Here is a 17,200-nt window from a genome sequence, read left to right on the forward strand (position 1 = left end):
TAACTGGCTGAGGTTATTGACTATGATGCTCTTATCATTCTTCCACTTATTTTCCTGTCATTTTTCCAGGCTTTCTGACTACTGGGGAAAAAATATTGTGTGGCTCATGATGACATTGGAGTAAACTTCAGATGTACTAGTCACATTTCAAGTGCTCAGTGGTCACACGTGGCCAGTGGCTACTCTATTGGACAGCGCTGATATAGAACATTTCGATCATGTCAGAAAGTTCTATTGGACAGCCTAGAGAGATTTATGAGAGATGCCTCTTTTCTACCAATCCTCAATCTAGCCCTCTGTGTATCATCCAAGCCTGGACTAGAGACTGGTCCCCAAGCTCTTCCATTTCCTAAAAGGAGATTTTAAAACTGGTAATGCCAACAGAAATCGTTTGGCTTACTCGTGCTAAGAACGTAATGTGGTAATGAAAGTCCCAGATTCTTCTACAAAAGTCAGTACAGCAAGTAGGCGGTGAAAAGACAGCCGAAAACCAGACGCCGAGGTGGAAAGAGAAGCAAAGGGGCGGGGCTGAGCGCCGGCCGCTCTGGACCGGGGCCGTCACGAGACCGGAGGCGGGGCCGCGCACGGCTGGGCGGGGCCGCAAGAGGCGGGAGGGGGAGGCGGAGGAGCCGGGAGGCCCGCGCGCCAGCCCAGCCGTGCGTGCTCACGTGACAGGTCCGCAAGGCCCCGCTCGCGCAGTCTTCTGGGCGAGCGAAGATGGCGGCCGAGAGGGAGCCTCCTCCATTGGGGGACGGGAGGCCCACCGACTTTGAGGAGCAGGAGGACGGAGAGGACCTGTTCACGAGCACTGTCTCCACCCTAGAGGTGAGACCGCGTCACCGTGGGTGCTGCGCTCCGCCGTGCGTCTCTCCTTTGGGTGCCTTTTCCTTGCCCCGACCTGTCCCTCCCCACCCCCGGGTTTGCAAGGACCTGGTCGGGGGACACCTGTGACGCGGGCAACACCTCGGGTACTTGTCAATGGGCTGGAGTTGGCATGCGCGGCTAGGCCTCCTCTGACTAGCCTTAGGGCGGGGGGCCTGACATAATCCCCAGAGCGGCATGGACCCGACGGAGCATCGCAGCGCCCTTGTCCCGCTCAGCTGGCCTTCCTCGGTGTCAGTTGCATTTATTTCTTCTTCCAGACCCAAGAAGGTTTTGCCCTCGGTCCCGGTAAATGTGACCGCTCTCCCCGGCGACCTCCGCAGCACCTTTGGAGAGTTGCTTGCCTTTCCCTTCCCGTGGGAGGGTGTGCCCCTGAAAGGGAGAACAGTGAGGTGAGCTCTGAGTGGACCCAGGCTCGGTAGCGAGCGTGGGGATGCACTTTTCCCAGTCGTGGCCCTTCGTGGACTGCTGGTTCCCCTTGAGGGTGGTTCCTCTGTTTCGGACTGCTGAATGGGTAAATGCATGTGACCGGTTTTGTCTTCCCTAGTTCCTAGACTTTTTAAGGGTCATAGTGTTTGTAAAATATAAAGTTGAAGGGAGGGAGTAGTCCAGGAAACTGGTTTTTTTGTTTGGTTTTAAGTTACCAGGGGAGAAATAAAAACAGGTCCTCACTCCCATTTCCTCTATTCTCGCATGGTCAGCGATCTCTGAAACTGAGTGTTCCTGTTTTTGTCAAAGGAAACACCCTCCATGAACTTAACTGTAGTGGGTGTCCTACTTCAAGTCCATGTTTGAATTGCTTTGCATTTGATGAGAGCACACACACCTCATAGCCCAATTTTAAGCGTGTGTATGTGTATTAAAACGTAAGCAAATTTTCCAGAGGATTGTTTACCTCGGGCTGTGCTTACTTAAAAACTGTTTTTGTTTTTTGTAAGCTTTCTTGGCTTTTTCACCTCTGCACCAAATAAATTGAACATTACTGTAAAATATCTATTATCTGAAATTTAGTTACCTGAAACTGGGAACTTTGGAGAACGTTTTCAGCATTCACTGACCACATTCTGCTAATTGTATATGCAGGTACTAGGCCAAACTGTACTTCCCCCCTCAGATTATATGCTACTTGGGACTAAAAATAGTGCCTTGATCATCTTTGTCTTCCTCATAAAATCTGGAATATTTGCATTTAATAAATGTTTGCTGGATTGTCAAAAGCAGCATCTCCTAAGAATTAATAAAAATGATTTTGCATAACAAATTACTTTGGGGGCTTAGTATCCTTTTAGCCGTTTATACATTTTCTATAGCTAATTTAACATGTATTGAAAGGTAATGTCTGTGTGGGGATCCTAAGACATGTATTCCCTTTGAGGGCAACGAAGGCTTTCCTCTAGCAAGGATCAGAGAACAAAGTTGACTTACCAGGTATAAACTAGAATACCGTGAACTCTAAGCATGCTGTTTAATTGACATCTTTTAGAGTTCTGTTTCTGGAACTATAATCCGTGTCTGTTTGGATGGGAGTCTTTAATAAAGTAGTTGACTTTTTTTAAGTAAACGTCTACAGAAGTTATGAAAAAATTTCATTGGTTAGTGCACTGCAAAAGTTGTAAATAAAGTTGGTTTTGACTGTTCAGCTAAACCCCTTATTTCATAAACTGATTTAGGTTATAAATTTTAAGGTGGTATGACTTTGAGATTTATAAATTCAGGTTTCTTTGTGTTTTTTTTGGGGGGTCTATTCAAACTATTTGGGGAAGGATATATACGCAGTATTTCTTAGTATACCAAAACATCCCGAAAGGAATGTTCTTTCACTCCACTTTTCTTTTAAACAGGTCTTAATCATACTTCAGTGTGCAGGAGAAACCATAGGATACTTGTTTAAAATGCAGATGCCTTTGTCTCACTGGAGTATGCATATTTAATAAGTGCTCTAGGTCACTGATTTTCAAACTTTATACATAAGTTACCTAGGTATATTATTAAAGTGCAATTCTTATTCTGGGGTAAGCCCAATATTCTGCACTTTTATTCAGCTTTCCTCATGACATTGCTTCTAGCTCATAGACAACATGAGTTACAAAACCTGGCATGATTCTGATCCAGATCATTTGCTTTGAATAGTTATTACCTAAGCTGTAAATTGAAAGTAAGACATACATTAATGTCTTTCAATTAAAAAAACAAGTAAGTCAGAGTTTTTAAAATTGCATAATTTATGTAGAAATTTTTTTCTTTGAGGATATTTGGAGGAAAGAAACCAATTGAAGTCTATGTAAGTGAATATCAAATTACAGACAGCTTTAATATAATTGTTAAGCTTGTAATGATTATACAGCTTAGTGTATATGAACCCTATATTTTATTTAACCCAATATTAAACTCCTTTCCTTTCAAAATTAAGAAAAGTTGCATAAAGCTATATTCAGTAAACAAAACATATTTAAAACCCCTAGTGTATGTTTCTCTTGTGATTATGGAACAAAGTGGTGAGAGGATGGCATAGGAGGCAGGGAAGGGAATGAGAAGGGGAAAAACAAAACTGGCAAAAGCATGTTCTTTTTTTGTAGCTGAGAGGCAAGGCTTTAAACTGTTTAGGAGTACTGCTTTTTCCTTAAATGATATATCCCTAAACTTAAAAGATGACTAAAGCAACGTGGAGTAAGTAAGACAGCACCTTAAAAAAAAATTGACTCAGGACATTTTTATTTTGTCTATTCTTTTTCTTTTTTACAAACAACTTTATTGAGATATAATTGACATACCGTACAATTCACCCATTTAATGTGAACAATTTAATGGATGTTCATATATTAACAGACATGTGCCACCATTACCACAATCAGTTTTAGAACATTTTCATGACCTCAAAAAAAGTAAAAAAAATCAAAGCATCCAATATCTGGTGATGGAAAGAGAACTGACTCTGGGTGGTGAACACACAATGTAATATATAGATGATGTATTACAGAATTGTACATCTGAAATCTATGTAACTTTACTAACAGTTGTCACCCCAATAAACTTTAATTTAAAAAAGAAGAAAAAAATAAAAACCAGCAAACCCATATCCTTTAACTATTACCTCCTGTCCCCATTCCCCAAACCCTTCTCCCAACCTTAAGCTACCACTAATTTATTTTCTGTCTCTATAGTCTTCCCTATTCTGGATTTTATGTGAATGAAATTATAATATGTGGTCTTTTGTGATTGGTTTCTTTCACTGAGCATAATGTTTTCAAAGTTTACTTCATTCCTCTTTATGCCCAAATAATATTCCATTATATGGCTAATACCACATTTTGTTTATCCATTTGTTAGTTGATGGACATTGGGTTGTTTCCACGTTTGGCTATTACAAATAATGCTGCAATAAACATTTGTGTACAAATAGAATTACTGGGTCATATAGTAATACTACATTTAATCATTGGAAGAATTGCCAGAGTTGTTTATCAAAACGGCCACATCATTTTACATTCTTCCCAGCCGAGTGTGAGGGTACCAATTTCTCCACATTCTCACCACGCTTGTTATTATCTGACTTTTTGATTCAATCCATCCTAATGAGTGTGAAGTGGATTTCTAGTGTGGTTTTGATTGCATTTTCCTGGTGGCTAATGATGTACATCGTTTCATTGGCCCTTTGTATATGTTCTTTCGTGAAATTTTTAACTGGGTTGTGTTTATTATTGAGTTGTAAGAATTCTTTATATCTTCTAAATACAAATTTTTTATCAGATACATGATTTGCAAATATTTTCTTCCATTCTGTGGGTTGTTTTTTCATGTTCTTGATGGTCTTTTGAAGCACAAATTAAAAGAAAAATTGATGAAGTCCAACTTACCTATTTTTTTATTTTGTTATTCATTCTTTCAGTGTCCTATGTAAGAATCCCTGCCAAATCCAAGATTATAAAGATTTACAACTATGTTTTCTTCTAAGAGTTTAATAGTTTTGACTCCTACATATAGGTTTTTAATCTGTTTTGAGTTAATTTTTTGTGTGGTACGAGGTAAGGGTCCAACTTCATTCTTTTGCATGTGGCAATCCAGTTGTCCTAGCAAAATTTGTTGAAAAGACTATTTTTTCACCATTGAATGGTCTTGGCACTCTTGTCCAAAATCATTTGACTATAGATGTTTATACCTGGTTCTCATATAACCTCAAATCTAAGAGTCAGCTGAAGTTAAGATGAGGACCACAGTTTTCCCAACACTGTCACATGATTGAGTTTATAGAGCATTTCAAGTGAAATTTCCGGATCGGAGACTGACAGGTCTTAGGATTCCTTTCCCATCATGTAACGCCATGTTCTAAGTGCTCAGAAGATACTGTGCTTGGTTGACTTCAGTAAACACTTGAGTATTTACTCTCTGCCATGCTGTTGAGATGATAATGGGAGTGATGGTGGGATTGCAAGATGCTGCAAGTCATTGAGGACAGAACATCTCCAGTGAAGAAAAAAGAGGCATGCAGGAAACTGTTATAGACAGATCGTGATTATAGGACCTGGAAATACATCATGTTTCACTGAAAGTACCAGTGAAATGGGAAGATTCTAATTCTTATCAATGTTACTGACACGTTGTAGACCAGTACATGCTTCTGTTGGCTGGGAAACACTCAGTGAGGAGGTAATATTTAAGAGAGGGTGGAATGAAATTGCACAGTAAAGGAATGGCAAGGATCACGTAAGTTTTACTCCATATTTTTGGGAACCATAAATAATTCTGAGTGGCTGAATATAGGATGTTACAGGTTTACTATGTGGTGAGAGTGAGAAGGGCTTTGAAATTTGTTGTACATGTGGATGAAAGCTGTGCGAGATTTGTGTGGCAGTAACATGATCACTGAGGAAAATTAATGTGCCCCCAGTCTGAGGGATAATTTTGATTGGGAGGTATCATTGGTAGGTTAATGAGATGGAAGCTATTTTAAGTCTGAGGTTAACGGCCTCAGGAAGAAAGTACAAATAAAAAAGGAGAGAAGGAAATTGATGCAACAGCAGATTTAAAAAGAGACATTTTAAGATTTATAATCCCTCTCTTCAGGTAATTTTTAGGGGAAGGAATTATAACTTTATTTCACCTGGGGATATAATACACCAATGAAAATAACGTTAGACCGCTAGAAATGCTGGATGGGCTAGAGATGTAGATTTGAGACTGACATAAATTTATTGAATGATAACACTGAACCAGACTCTGTGTGGAAGTCTAATCCCTGCCCTCTTGGAGTGTGAACCAATAGGAGTCAATACAATAAACAGCTGTGTGAACAAACACCTGCAACACCAGGTAATACATGTGTGAATGGAATATGCACATAGTACAGAACTAGTATAGAAGACTGGAGTGACTTAATGCCATAGAGATGATCTCTGAAACCCTGCAAGTGGGTGACATTGTCAAGAGAGAGTAAGTAGTGTAAGTGACTGTTGGTAAAGAGGAACTAAAGTTTAGTATCTGTTGTTCCAAAGTAACAGTGCATAATTTGCTTTCTTATGTTTTCTAATCTTAGTCAGGCCTTCAACTTTAAATGTATTATTTTTTTTTGAAAATTTGATTATCAATTACCTGTTTCAGAGAAAAAAAAAAGTTATGACCAGTTATTTAAAGGTTACAGCATGGAAAATGACTAGAAAGAGATTTATGAAGAGGTATAACTCTAGTTGACCACGTTCCCTTGAAACCGTTAAATTTAAGGATTTTAGAATGAATTTTTAGTTTGTGTAAAAAATGTTATGGCTGGCCCGGTGGCTCAGGCAGTTAGGGCTCCGTGCTTCTAACGCTGAAGGCTGCCGGTTCGATTCCCACATGGGCCAGTGGGCTCTCAACCACAAGGTTGCTGGTTCGACTCCTCGAGTCCCACAAGGGATGGTGGGCTGCGCCCCCTGCGACTAACAGTGGCAACTGGACCTGGAGCTGAGCTGCGCCCTCCACAACTAAGACTGAAAGGACAACAACTTGACTTGGAAAAAAAGGCCTGGAAGTACACACTGTTCCCCAATAAATTCCTGTTCCCCTTCCCCCCCCAAAAAAAAAATGTTATGTAGTTCCTTGAGGCAGAGATGCTCAATTTTTTGCAGACTTTTTTCTTAACAAGAATAAAATTTGCCTTTAATATTAATTTTACCAATGCCCACTTTCCTATGAAATTGAACTCTTGTGTTTTTTTCCTGTGATGATAGCTTTTAGTTGAGTTGAAATTTACCTCAATTTAGTAAAGTTCATGCTCACCTTAATCAAGATATAGAACACTTCCAACATTCCCCAAAAAATTCTCTCACGTAGTTAATCCCTCCCACTCCCAGCGTCTGGCAACCACTGATCTGTTTTCTGCCTTTAGTTTTGTCTGTTCCAGAATTTCATATAAATGGAATCATACAGTATGAAACTTTTTGAGCCTAGCTTCTTTGACTTAGCATAAAGCATCTGTGATTTATCGATATTGTTGCATGTACCAATAGTGCATTCCATTTTATTGCTGAATTTGTCATATATATGTAGCAGTTTGTTGTTGGAGGACATTTCTGTTTCCAGTTTGGGGCATTAATGAGTAAAGTCAATATAAATGTTTATGTAGAGGTTTTGTAATGAACCAGGTTTTTATTTCTTTTGAGTAAATACTTAGAAATAGTATTGCTGGGTTGTATGGTTAATATATGTTTAACTTTGTAAGAAACTGCCAAACTTTTCTTACAAAGAGGTTCAAGGGGGTAAGGTACAGGGAGGTGGAGTCATTTGCTTTAGTCCTGCGAGTTAATGTCTATAGTGTAATACCTATACCTCGAGACCAGATTCAATAGAACAGTGTTCTGAGAATCGATTATCTGTGGTTTCATTCAAACACGTGCATGACGCTTCAACACAAAAGTATGTTACTGTATTTCCTGGTATCATAAAACTAACTTTCATATCAAATTTTATCTCTAATCAAAGAGTTGTGCTTTGTATATATTACTGAGTGTTTGGATCCTGAAAACCTAGCTAGCCCCAGGGAACCTTTGATGGAGCTGGATTTGTCTATTTCAGTCTCTGATCAGGTTTGCATTAATTTAATCTCTGAAATGTAATAAAATTACAAAAGATTCTGAGAGAGAGAGAGAGAAAGAGAAAGAGAGAGAACTGCCAAACTCTTTTCCACAGCATCTGTATTCATTTTGCATTCTCATCAACAATGAATGAGAATTCCATTTGTTTCACTTCCTTGTCAGCACTTGTTCGTATAAGTTTTTATTTTAGGCAGCGGTGAGCTTGAGGCCAGCTTATACTGACTCAAAACAACTGATTGTTAAATTTTCAGGAATTTTGTGAGCTGGTTAATAAACACAACCATTGTTAAAAATTAAATTATATAAATTTATAATTATATTATATTAAAAACAAAGAATAAATATTTTCAACTTTTCCTAATTCCTTTGCTACATTTTACTGTTTTCTGTGCTCTTGAGGTTATATGTCTGTAGTGTCTGTATGGTAAAAAGTAGTACATATTTTCCCAACTTCACAGTTTGTGAGGGGTAACCAGCCACAGCAAGCATGTTTACGTTACAGAAATCAGCAACAGCTGAAAATCAGGGTCTTCTCTCCCAAAGACCTGATTGCTGAACATTTACCCGCACACCACTGATTTTTTTTGACCATTCTAACAGGTGTGTGTTACCTCATTGTGGTTTTATTGTATGTTCCATAATGATTAATGATGTTCAGTATCTTTTCACGTATATAAGTCACCATCTGAAAATTATCTTCTTTGGTGAAGTGTCCTTTCATATGTTTTGCACATTTTTAAAAATTGGGTTTCCTTAATTGAGTTTTGAGAATTCTTTATGTATTTTCAATATAAATCCTTTACCAGATAAGTGTTTTACAGATATTTTCCCTAGTCTGTGGCTTGTCTTTTTATGCTATTAACAGTATCTTTCACAAAGCAAAAGTTTATTATTTTGGTGAAGTTCAAGTAATCCTTTTTTTATTTATAGTACTTTTATGGCACATGTGAAATCCTTTGCTGATACTAACCCAGGGTCACAAAGGTTTTGCTTATGTTTTCTTCTAGAAGTGTTATAGTTTTAGCTTCAATATTTAGGCCTGGAATTTATTTTGAGTTACTTTTCATATGAATTAAGGCTTTTCTTTGTTTTTGTTTTTCCCATGTAGATACCCAGTTGTTCTAGCACCATTTATTGAAAGATAATCATACTGTTAAGGTTTATTTTATGACTCAGATTTTGACCTATCATGGTAAAGATTATGTTTGCACTTGAAAAGAACGTATATAGTCTGATGTTGGGTGGAGTGTTGTATAAGTGTTAGGTCAAGTTGGTTGATAGTATTTTTCAATACACGCAACAACATCGCTGAATCTCAAGTGCTTTATGCTAAGCTAAAGAGTCTAGATTCAAAAACTTTCCATTGGGCTGTCTTTGCATCTTTGTGAAAAATCAATTGAGCATATACGTATGTGTGGGTCTATTTCTGGACTCTTCTGTTCATTGATCTGTTGACTGTCCTTTTGCCAGTTTTACGCTACCTTGATGAGAGTAACTGAGTCTTGGAATCAGTAGTGTGAATCCACTGACTTTGTTCTTTACAAAATTGTTTTGACTGCTCTAGTTCTTTTGCCTTTCCATATAATTTTATAATCTATTGATTTCTACCCAAAATTCCTGCTAATAATTTAATTGGGGTTGTAATGAATCCATGGAGCAGTTTGGGGAGAATAGACATATTAACAATATTGAGCCTTTAAGCCATAAATATATGATTTCTCTCCATTTATTTAGATCTTACTTGACTTTTTTCATCATTTTTTCATCATTTCATCTGTGCATACAGATCTAGCACGTATTTTGTTAATTTATACCTAAGTATTTCATGGTTTTATGGTACTTTCATTTCCTTTTACATTTGCTCACTAGCAGCATATTGACCCTTTATCGTGCAACTGGGCCACACTAACTCATGTTCTAGTAGGTTTTCTGTAGAGTCCTTGGGAATTTTTATGTAGATAATTGTGTTACCTCTGATTAGAGTTTTATTTCATTCCAGTTCTTTTCTTTATACCATTTGTTTTTTTAAATCTTGCCTTAATGCACCGGCGAGGACCACCAGGATAATATTCAATAGAAGCAGTGAGAGTGGATATCCTTTCCCCTTTCATGGTTGTAAGAGGAAACTATTCTTTCTCCCTTAAATATGATGTTATCTGTAAGTTTTTTTGGTAGATAACCTTCACCAGGTTCAATAAATTCCCGTCTATTTCTAGTTTTCTGAAATTTTGTATCCATGAATGGATGTTGATTTTGGCAAATGCTTTTTCTGCATCTAATAAGCTGATCATAAGGTGTTTTTTACTTTTTTGATAAAGTGGATTACATTGATTGATTTTCAAATGTTGATTAAACCTTGCTTTCCTAGAATAAACTCCACATAGTCATAATGTGTATATATTTTTATATATTGCTGCATTCAGTTTGCTGTTTTATTTAGGCTGTTGTATCTGTGTGACAGATATTTATGTGTTGTTTTCTTTTACTTGTAATGTGTTTATCTGATATTGATATCATAAATGTTGGCCTCATTAAATCAATTGGGGCATTTTATTCTGTATATTCTTGAAGAGGTTGTATGGAATTAGTCTTGTTTCAAATGTTGATAGAACTCACTAGTGGTAGTTTTGTTCATTGGAAGACTTTTAACTACAAATTCAGTATCTTTTTTTTTTTTTTTCCATTTTTTTACAAGTGTTTATTTGAGCCAAACTGACAACATTGCCAGGAAGCAAGATCTCAAATGCTCCTCACAAATTCAGTATCTTTAATAGATGTAGCACTATTTCTCCTTGGTGAACTTTGGTGTAGTATGTGTCTTTCAAGAGATTTGTCCATTAAAAGTTCAGATCAGAAATTTATTGGCATAAGTTTTTTGTAATACTCCCTTACCATGTTTGTGGGATCTATGGGTGATGCTCTTCCCTTTTCATTCCTGAGACTGATAATTTATGTCTTCTGTTTTTTTGCTTATGTTATTCATTTATTTTATTCTTGCTGGAGGTTTATCATTTTCTTGGGATCTTCTTCAACGAATCAACTTTTGGTTTCTTGATTTTTTGTTTGTTTTGAATTTCATTGATTTACGCTCTTTATTTCCTTCTGCTTGCTTTGTATTTAATTTGCTCTTCTAGCTTCTTTGGATCATTGATTTGAGATTTGTTTTGAGTATTAGTATTTAGCTATATATTTCTCTGTAATCACTTCTTTAGTTGCATCCCACATATTTTGGTACAGTATTTTTTCTTTTCATTCGATTTCAATTATCTTCTAGTTTTCCTTGTGATGACTTCCGGTTTGACTTGTGACTTATTTAGAAGTGTGTTAACTTCAAAATTTGGGGGATTTTATGGATAGCTTTCTGTTACTGATTTCTACTTTAATTTGGTTATGGTCAGAGAATGTTTAATGATTTCAGTTCTTTTAAATTTGTTAAGTTTTGTCTGATGGCCCAGGATATGGTCTATTAGGGTGCATAGTTTGTGTATACTTGAAAAGAATGTATATAGTCTGATGTTATTGGTGGCGTATTCTATAACTGGTAGGTCTAGTTGATTGATAGTATTTTCCAAGTCTTTCCTTATCTATCTATCTATTCTGTCAATTACTGAGAGAAGAGTGTTAAAGTCTCCAAGTATAATTGTAGATTTTTTACTTTTTAATTCTTACAGTTCAGTTTTTCCTTCATGTATTTTGAAGCTCTATTGTTAGATAGATGTTTAGTATTATGATTTTTTTGGTAAATTCATCCTTTTATCATATGATGCCCCTTTTTATTGCTGACAATACTTCTTATTCTGAATTTTACTTTATCTGATGTTATTGTAGCACTCCAGCTCTTATCTATGTCTTTAAAGTAGGTTAATTTGTAGGCAGCATATTTTTGTGTATTGTTATTTTTATATCCAATCTGGTCACATCTGTCTTCTAATTTGTATGTTTAGACTATTTACATTTAATGTAATTCTTGGTATGGTTGGATTAGATCTACCAGTTTATTTGTTTACTGTTTTTCCACTTTGTTTCCCCATTTCTCCCTTCTTTTGTTTTACTTTAATCTTTATTAGTATTCCATTTTAATTTATCTACCGGGTTTTTTAACTTTATCTCTTGTCTCTATCGGTATAGATATCTATATAGGTATCTTTACATATCTATACAGGTATCTATATGGAACCCCCAATCAGGGCTCCTTTCTCGGGGGGCAGGGATGGTCCCCTGTGAGCTGCTTGGTGTTGTCCACTTTGATGATAAGTCAGTTAGTGTGTTGATCAATAATCAGTCCTTCAGTCTTGTCTCCAGTTAAACTGAGGCTTTCACCAATGAGAGAGAGAGAGAGAGAGAGAGAGAGAGAGAGAGAGAGAGTCATTGCTCTAGGGATTACAATATATATACCTAACCATTTATAATCTAATTAGAGTTAATATTGTATTTCTACAAATAAAATACAGAGCCTTACAACCATAAATGTCCATTTATCTCCTTTCTTTTATGTTACAGTTTTCACATATATTACATCTCTATACATTGACAACTTTACCAGTGTTATTACTTTTGCTTTTGTTGTCATACACATTTTAAATAACTTAAGAGAAGAAAAACAGTGTAATGTATTTCCCCAGTTACCAGCTCTTCCTTTATTCCTGAAGGTCCACGTTTTTACTGTCTCATGCATTTTCAGTCTAAAGAATTTCTTTTAGCACTGTTTTTTTTTTTTTTTTAAATGAGCTGGTCTGTGATGGCGGATTCCTGTTTTCTTTCATCTGAGAATATCTTTATTTCAGCTTCACTCCTGAAGATATTTTACTGGATATAGAATTCTGTGTTGACAATTCTTTTCTTTCAGCACTTTAAAGGTTATGTTCTACTGTCCCCTAGTCTCTCATTTCTGGTGAGAAACATACAGTCCTTCTAGTTGTTTCCTTAAATGTGATTGTTTGTTTGTTTTTCTTTAGCTGCTTCAAATTTATTAAGTTTTAATCTTCGGTTTTCAGCCTTTTTTAATGATGTGGCAGGGTCTGGTTTTCTCTGAAGTTGTCCTGTTCAAAGTTTGCTTTTTCCTAAACCTAAATTTATGACTTTCACTAAATTTGGGCAGTTTGGGGGCACAATTTCTTGAAGTATTTTTCTGCACTGCACTCTTTCTAGGACTCCAATGACATGAATGTTAGACGTTTTTGTATTGTTTCACAGGTCTCTGAGTTCTGTTTTTTCCCCAATTTTTTTCCTTTCTGCTATTCAAATTAGATACAGTCTAATGTTTTATCTTCAAGTTCAGTCACTTTTTATCTCAAGAACTGTAAAGGGTCTGAAATTTTACTCTCCTTGTAAGCTAATAAAATAACTTGTTTTATGGATGTTGGAAGAAGACACAGTAAAGGACTATTACTCAAAACATATCGAGCAGCATGAGTATCATATTTGCAACAATTTACCTTGCCCCTCGCTTGCCAGGGTGGTGAGATGGAGGAGCCCAGGCCAGTGTTGCATCCGCTTTGATTTGTGTCACATCTGAAGAACCCAAGTCATTTATAACAGGCAATAAGTCTGCCTATTATTTGCTCCAGAGGAGACATTATCTTTATCATACTAGACAGTAAATAAATCTGTTCTTTGCTTAGGAAAGAGACACTTACTGGTCCCGTTTTTCCAAGGCTGTTTCCCAGAAACATAGGCTTCACTCAGAGTTTTAGCTGCCTGCACTGTCACACACTTATGCTCAGCTTAGGTCACCTTTGCAGTGAAAGAAGTGAGAGAGAAAATACTAATAAGTATTTCTGTTCCCTATTCATACTATTAGGTTTTCTTTTTCCTTTATTCAACTGGCCAGAGTAGTAGATGTTCTCTTGGGGTTTTATTTTTTTCCCCCACTGATGTTATTTTTAATACATGACAGGCACATAACTTTCAGGTACATTTGTGATGTTTAAGAAGCCTTCATTTGAGGAGATACAGAATTTGGGGACTGTCTAGAACCATTTACATTTAACATAGTCACAATCCAGGTGAGTTTGCTTTTGTTTTTGTTTTCAATTCTCATCCCCCACTGCCCTCCCCTTTGGCAACCATCAGCTTTTTTTCTGTATCTATGGGACTGTTTCTCTTTTGTTTTGTTTATTCATTTTATGTATTTGTTTTTTATATTCCACTTGTAAGTATCTTTCTCTGTCTGACTTGTTTCACTTAGCATAATAATATTCTCTGGGTCCATCCATGATGTTGCAGATGGAAAGATTTCATTCTTCTTTATTGTTGAATAATATTCCATGTGCGTGCATACGTGCATGTGTGTGTTTGTGCGTGTTTGTATTACATCTTCTTTATCCATTTGTATATTAATGGACATCTAGGTTGCTTCCATATCTTGACCATTACTTGTAATGCCACAATGAACGTAGGGATGTATATATATCTTTTTGAGTTAGTGTTTTTGTTTTCTTCTGATAAATACCGGGAAGTGAAATTGCTGGATCGTGTGGCAGATCTATTTTTTAATATTTTGAGGAATCTCCATACTGTTATCCATAGTAGTTGCACTAATTTACAATCCCATCAATAGTGTACGAGGGTTCCCTTTTCTTCACATCCTTACCAACTCTTGTTTGTTGATTTATTGATGATAGCCATTCTGACAGGTAGGAAGTGATAGCGCATTGCAGTTTTAATTTACATTGCCCTGATCAATGATGTTGAGCATCTTTTCATATGTCTGTTGGCCATCTTTATGTTTTCTTGAGAGAAATGTATATTCAGGTCCTTTGCCTATTTTTTAATTGGATTGTTTGTTTTTTTAGTGTCGCGTTGTATGAGTTCCATATATATTTTGGATATTAACCCTTTATTGGATGTATCATTTGTGAATATTTTCTCCCATTCAGTAGGTTGTCTTTTCATTTTGTTGATGGTTTCCTCCACTGTGCAAACATTTTTTTAGTTTGATGTAGTTCCATTTGTTTGTTTTTTCTTTTGTTTCCCTTGCTCAAGGAGATATCTCCAAAAAGATACTACTAAGAGCGATGTCAGACAGGTTACTGCCTTTCTTTTCTTCTAGGAGTTTTATGGTTTCAGGTCTAATATTTAAGTCTTTAATCCATTTTGAGTTTATTTTTGTTTATTTACAAGAAGTAGTCTAGTTCCATTTTTTTGTTATTTGCATATACGTGTCTAGTTTTTCCAGCATCACTTATTGAAGAGACTATCTTTACCCCTTTGTGTATCCTTGCCTCCTTTGTTGTAGATTAATTGACCATATAAACGAGGATTTATTTCTGGGTCTCTATTCTATTCCGTTGATCTATATATCTGTTTTTATGCCAGTACCATACTGTACTATTGTAGTGTATTTTGAATATTGTAGCTTTGTAGTATAGTTTGATGTCAAGGAGCGTGACACCTCCTACTTTGTTCTTTCTCAAGATTTCTTTGGCTGTTTGGGGTCTTTTGTGGTTCCATATAAATTTTAGGGTTATTTTTAATTCTGGGAAGAATGTCCTTGGTGTTTTAATAGGATTGTATTGAATCTGTATATTGCTTTAGGAATGAAGGGCATTTTAACAATATTAATCCTTCCAATCCATGAGCAAGGTATATCTTCCATTAATTTGTATCTTGTTCAGTTTCCATCTTCAATGTCTTAACAGTTTCCAGAGTACAGGTCTTTCACCTCTGGTGAAATTTATTCCTAGGCATTTATACTCTTTGATGCAATTGTGAATGGAATTGTTTTCTTAATTTCTTCTGATCATTATTAATGTATAGAAGCACTACAGTTTCTATATTTTGATTCTGTATCCTGAAACTTCACGGAAGTCATTTATTCTAATAGTTTTTTGTTGGAGACTAAGGTTTTCTATATATGGTATCATGTCATCTGCAAATAATGAGAGTTTCACGTTTTTCCAATTTGGATGCCTTTTATTTCTTTGTGGTGTCTGATATCCAATACTGTGTTGAATAGAAGTGGTAATACTGAGCACCCTTGTCTTGTTCCTGATCTTAGAGGAAATGCTTTCAGCTTTTCACCATTGAGTATGTTCTTTTATTAGTTGTGGGTTTGTCATATATGGACATTATGTTGAGGTATGTTCCTTCTATACTCATTTTGTTGAGAGTTTTTATCATAAAAAGATGCAAAATTTTGTCAAATGCTTTTTGTGCATCTATTGAGATGATCACACCCTTTTTTTTCTTTATTATGTGATGTATTGCATTAATTGATTTACAGATGTTGGACCTTTCTTGGATCTCTGAGATGAATCCCACTTCGTCATAGTGTATACTCCTTTTAATGTGTTGTTGAATCCAGTTTGCTAATATTTTGTTGAGAATTTTTGCATCTATGTTCATCAGGGATATTGTCCTGTAATTTTCTTTTTGTGTGATGTTTTATCTGGTTTTGGTATCAGGGTTATGCTAGCTTCATGGAATAACTTTTTGGAAACAATTTTCCTTCCTCTGCAATTTTTGAAATAGTTTAAGATGAATAGATATGTATTCTTTGAATGTTTGGTAGAATTCACCTGTGAAACCATCTGGTTCTTGACTTTCATTTGCGATTTGCTGGGAGTTTTTTGGTTACTGCTCCACTGTTATTGCTCGTAATTGGTCTGTTTACATTTTGTATTTCATCCTGGTTTATTTTGTGTTGGAAACTTACATACTTCTAGAAATGTATCCGTTTCTTTTAAATTGTCAAATTTGTTGACATATAATTGTTCATAGTGTTCTTTAATTCTTTGTATTTCTGTGGTGTTGGTTGTAAATTTTCTTCTTTCATTTATGATTTTATTTGGACACTTTCTTGATGAGTTTGGCTAAAGTCTTGTTTATTTATCTTTTCAAAGAACCAGTTCTTAGTTTTGATCTTTCTTATTTTCTAAATTTATATTTCATTTATTTCGCCTCTGAGCGTAACTATTTCTTTCCTTCTGTTTACTTTGGGTTTTGTTTGTTCTTTTTCTAGTTCCTTAGGTATAGCATTAGGTTGTTTAGTTTGGATATTTCTTGTTTTTTGAAGTAGGCTTGTATAACTATGAATTTACCTTTTAGAACTGCTTTTGCTGCATCCCATAAATTTTGAAAAGCTGTGTTTTCATTTTCATTTGTTTCAAGATAGTTTTTGGTTTCTTGTTTGGTTTCCCCTTTGATCCATTGCTTATTTATTAGTAGCATGTTGTTTAGTTCCCACGTTTGTTGTTTTTCTGGTTTTCTTCCTGTAGTTGATTTGTAGTTTCATGCCATTGGGATCAGAAAAG

The 17,200-nt window shown here is 36.0% G+C and overlaps 1 protein-coding gene across 1 annotated transcript in view; it reads left to right on the forward strand.

Moving 5' to 3' along the window:
- The first annotated feature begins 614 nt into the window (after window positions 1-614).
- Window positions 615-17,200, forward strand: part of SNX2 (sorting nexin 2) — a 52,240-nt gene continuing 35,654 nt past the window's right edge. The window contains exon 1 of the mRNA XM_019728009.3: window positions 615-825. Coding sequence (XP_019583568.3) covers window positions 718-825 — 108 coding nt within the window. The 5' untranslated portion in view covers window positions 615-717. The remainder of the gene's footprint in view (window positions 826-17,200) is intronic.

Source organism: Rhinolophus sinicus, chromosome 3 (genome assembly GCF_057876585.1).
Source record: "Rhinolophus sinicus isolate RSI-liver-muscle chromosome 3, RSI-T2T, whole genome shotgun sequence".
NCBI classification, from domain to species: Eukaryota; Metazoa; Chordata; class Mammalia; order Chiroptera; family Rhinolophidae; genus Rhinolophus; species Rhinolophus sinicus.